Here is a 4,438-nt window from a genome sequence, read left to right on the forward strand (position 1 = left end):
TATTAGATAAATATTAAAAGGTAATTGATGAAAGACAAAAAAAAAGTCAATAACAGTAAAAACTCAAACGAAAAATGATGAAAACTCATAATAGAAAGTGTTTAACATTAACAATCAATTTCTTTAAAAAAAAAAATAGAGACAAAACTATATTAATCATTAAAAACCCAAGGACTGTTTTACAAAATGAAAGATCAAATCTTTAATTTTACTACAACTAGGTTTAAAATTTCATTAAAGAAAGGGTCAAAGGCTACCCCCAATCTTAGGCTGTGACTATGCTTCTTCAAAGTCTATTCAATGTCCCAATAGTGACTCCCGCGTTCTCACTCACATTTCGGATCACCACTCTTGCAAAACTACCCCTATCTTGTACTCTCTCTCTCTCTTTCTCTCTCTCTCTCTCTCTGCCTCTCCCTCCCAAAAGATTTCAACTTACTTCCGACAGCCCACCACTAAAAGCTTCTAGGAGAGACAAACCCAGTTTCTCTTTTGTCTTTTCTTCTTTTGCTTGTGGGTCTGTTTATCTAAGCTTGTAGAGAAAAGGATAATTGTCACCTTTTTTCTTACCTATTTTCTTGGCACAGCAACACAAGTCTTTTCATTTCAAGACATAAATTCTGTTCCCATTTTTACCTTTACTATGGGCGTCTCTCTTCTTTAAACCTTTTGTGTGTAATCTTTCCTTGCTTTGTGTGAGTGTGTGGGACTGTTTTGGGTCGATTATTGTCACTGTTGATTATTTGATGTCCTTGGCTGTTGGAGCTGTGCCCAGTTCGACCACTAACATGGAGCTTAATGGAAACAAAAATGAGGGTGCTGAGGAGAATGCTGGCAATTTGGAAACAGAAAAATCCCATCATGAGGTTGGTGATGGTTCATCAGACAAATATGGGAGGCAGATGAGTGAGAATTCCATGGATGCAACTGATCATGAGGATGAAGATGACGAAGAAGGCAACAAGATTCATCTTGGTCCTCAATGCACCCTCAAAGAACAACTTGAGAAGGACAAGGTTTGTTTTTTCCTTGATGCATTCCACATTTTAAATTAATGACATTCAATACTAATATGTTAGTAAATTCTAAATGCTCAGGATGATGAAAGCCTCAGGAAATGGAAGGAACAACTTCTTGGAACTGTGGATTTTGAAAATGTTGGAGGTATTTATAGCACATCTTCTTCCTTTTTTCCCCCTTATCGAAGTTTGTGGTTCTATTGGAATTGAGTTTTTGAATGTCTTCAAATTTACCCCCTAGTTCCTGTTTGCTTTGATTTCTAATTTAAGTTCATGCAGAAAATTCTTCCCTCTTGTGTATGCAATTCTGTTAATTCTTATGCAATTTCAATTTCTACATATTTCCAACAACTTTGAGAAGGGCCCTATTATATATCTGGTTCTATTGTTTTCTTTTAATTCTTGACAAATGACAGAATTATATTATTCTTCTCCTCTGGTTTATAATATCTGTTTGACATTGGAATTAATGATGTTTGATTAGGCTGGAGACCTAATTTAGGCCATTACTTAAGGCACTTGCAAATTTTACATACTTAGTATTGGCATGTTTAGCCTGTATACTGAGAAGGACATTCCAAATTGTAAGAATTGTAGTTCTCCTTTGTTATTTGTAACCTCTCAATATTGAAAGCAAGAATGTGTTCTATTGGTGCTCTAAGCAAAAAAATTTGAACAAAAATTGCCAGTTTCTTTAATCCAAAACCAAGTAGCAAACCTCAGCTTTTTTGCTTGTCACTAAGGTTAACATTTTCTGTAGTGGGTTCAATTTGACTCACAATTGCCTACTTGGTATTGTGCAGAATCAAGTATTTAGAGGGCCTTAAGCATGGATTTAAATCACAGTTTTGTTCACACAAATGAACATAAATATATCAAATAAAGACATTGAATCCATGGTAAACCATTTTTGTTTAATTTTAATTTATTCATGCAGTAAATTGATAGATTTACTATATATGTAACTTATTAAAAGAAATTCTGAAAATATCTTTACAATTTTTGGGAAAAATTGCAGATCTATTAAGTTAATGCATAATATTTGTAAGTCTATCATAAATATTGTATAACCACATGCTGTAATAGTAAAGAAATTAATAAACATCTTTCAAGGGAAGTGTAAAGAATACTTTCTTTATTTGATTTTTGCCTTATTATCAAGTAGAATCAAACATTAATTTCAAGTGGATATATTTTTTCAAAGGATTTGAGGCATACAAGATGGAGAAAATCTCAAAAAGGAGAGTGGTGTTTCTTCTTCTTTTGCATTTTCTAAATTTGGTTTTCTCTATGATTTGTTGCAGAAACTCTTGAACCAGAAGTGAAAATTCTTAGTCTGTCAATCATCTCCCCGGGCAGACCTGACATTGTATTATCTGTCCCTGAGGATGGAAACCCCAAGGGCACATGGTTTACACTGAAAGAAGGTAGTCACTATAACTTGATGTTCTCCTTCCAAGTTAGCAACAACATTGTATCTGGCCTCAAATACACCAACACCGTCTGGAAAACTGGTGTTAGGGGTAAGCTGTCTGAATTCTATTTCATGCCAGAGTTTATGTTTCAGATACTTAGAATATTTTACTTATAATGGGGTTTTATTTCAGTGGATAGCTCAAAAGAGATGCTTGGAACCTTCAGTCCTCAGCCAGAGGCTTACACACATCTGATGCCAGAAGAGACCACCCCATCAGGCATGTTTGCCAGAGGATCATATTCTGCAAGATCAAAGGTTAGTTTCAGCAGTTAAACCCAAGAAATTTTACCCTTTAGTTTGTTAATAAGATATATTTCACTCTTGTAATCTATTTTTGAATCATTTAATTAGATGTTTTCTGAATGTAATAGTTTAGACTGAGTTATGCAAAATGGTAGAGTAAAAATGAGCATTTTTTTTTTCATATCTAAACTCATAATATGTGGGACGACATCCATCCTATGCATCGTAAATTCGTAACTCATCATTCTTTATGATACATTTGTGGTCCATCATTCTTAACCCTCTACCATATTTTGCTAAGGCATTGGCCCATGCTGAACTGTATAATTAATTCTTGATGTTGACCTAATATTGCTAGCTTTTTTCTAAGTTTTGGTTCTGGATCAATCATTGATCTGAATTGTATCACGATTTTGGCTTAACCATATTTTATTTGTCTTCCCTCAGTTTCTTGATGATGATGACAAGTGCTACTTGGAGATCAACTACACCTTTGACATCCGAAAAGAATGGGCTGCTACTTGAAGAACTCTGCAGCAAGAGCACATCTCTCTCATTCTCGGCCATTGTCTGAGTTTGTTAGTTTCAAAATATCCCCTTCAGACCATGCTTATTTATTATTTCCACAATTAATTTTAACCACTACAATGGAGAAGGAGAAATTCAATTGGTAATGCTTTTAATAAATGGAGAGCTTAGCCTCTACTTTTAAGTACCATTTTTCATCACTCGGCATGTCCAATCCTGACCAGGAGTGAAGGCATCTGGTTTGTTCATGAGCAGGCTAGGCTCCATTTATTTAGTTGGTAGCAAATCAATGGTACAGTAGGACTTTTTAAAGATATTAGAAAGCAGTCTAGGTATAATGGGTTTGATTATATTTTAATTCCTTTATGGCAATTCTTTTAATGTTGTCATATGCTGAAGTTAGTTCAGACGCACTTTTAGCCAAGTTAGTTTAATTTCTATTTTTGTTTTCTCCTTAATCCTTGTTCCTTGTTCTATAATTTTCTCTTCTTTGAGGAAGATGTCTCATTAATATATTATTCCAGAGGAATCACTTCTGGGTAATTTCTGATAATCCAACCTATACAAAACCAAGCTCACAACTGCTGATACTGATAAGACAAGGCTATGAGATGAAGCAAATGGAAATGATGAGAATAAGCTTTTAGCTGTGGCCCTAGAGTGAAAATCTGTAGAATTGGAGAATTGCATATCTGAACATCCAACTTCTGAGGAAATAGTACAAGCTAGTAGGAGTAAGACGAGGAAGGTGGAGGCCTAAGATAACACGGAGAGATAGTATCACAAGATTTATAAGTTTTGGATATTGAGACGGATTTGATATCTAACAATGGTGAATCCATATAATCGAAAAATTAGTTGTTGTATACAAAAACTCAGCTGGCATAAAAAGTAAAAGTAAATCTAAAACAAGATAGATTTCTTAACAACAAAAAATAAGGAAAGAAAAAAAAGAGAGATCATGAATCGTAAAAAACATGTAAGAGCATGAAAATGGAATGTGTCATTGGTGCATACAATAAGATACAGGAAGGATAAGTCAAGATCCAGTAGTGGAAGGAAAATCATACACCAAATGAGTAAAACATGGAACGAATCAGGTTGAAAGAGCAATATTATCTGCTAGGCAAGCTTGATGTTAACCTTTCGTCTCCCTCTATACCTATTCTTC

At 34.4% G+C, this 4,438-nt stretch overlaps 1 protein-coding gene across 1 annotated transcript; it reads left to right on the forward strand.

The window, feature by feature from the left end:
* Positions 1 to 405: 405 nt before the first annotated feature.
* On the forward strand, positions 406 to 3,725 carry LOC110660665 (rho GDP-dissociation inhibitor 1). The gene is made up of 5 exons (XM_021819037.2): positions 406 to 1,016; positions 1,098 to 1,164; positions 2,324 to 2,542; positions 2,627 to 2,751; positions 3,187 to 3,725. The coding sequence occupies exons 1-5, from the start codon at positions 747 to 749 to the stop codon at positions 3,262 to 3,264; spliced, it is 759 nt and encodes a 252-aa protein (XP_021674729.1). The 5' UTR covers positions 406 to 746; the 3' UTR covers positions 3,265 to 3,725.
* The last annotated feature ends 713 nt before the right edge of the window (positions 3,726 to 4,438 follow it).

This window comes from Hevea brasiliensis, chromosome 7 (assembly GCF_030052815.1).
Source record: "Hevea brasiliensis isolate MT/VB/25A 57/8 chromosome 7, ASM3005281v1, whole genome shotgun sequence".
Taxonomy (NCBI): domain Eukaryota; kingdom Viridiplantae; phylum Streptophyta; class Magnoliopsida; order Malpighiales; family Euphorbiaceae; genus Hevea; species Hevea brasiliensis.

Excerpts from the sequence above, each read along its gene's own strand:
- LOC110660665 (XM_021819037.2), top strand. The coding sequence starts at position 747 with ATGTCCTTGGCTGTTGGAGCTGTGCCCAGTTCGACCACTAACATGGAG. Across the intron at positions 1,165-2,323 it reads GGATTTTGAAAATGTTGGAG|AAACTCTTGAACCAGAAGTG; the intron begins GTATTTATAGCA and ends GATTTGTTGCAG. Across the intron at positions 2,543-2,626 it reads CTGGAAAACTGGTGTTAGGG|TGGATAGCTCAAAAGAGATG; the intron begins GTAAGCTGTCTG and ends GTTTTATTTCAG.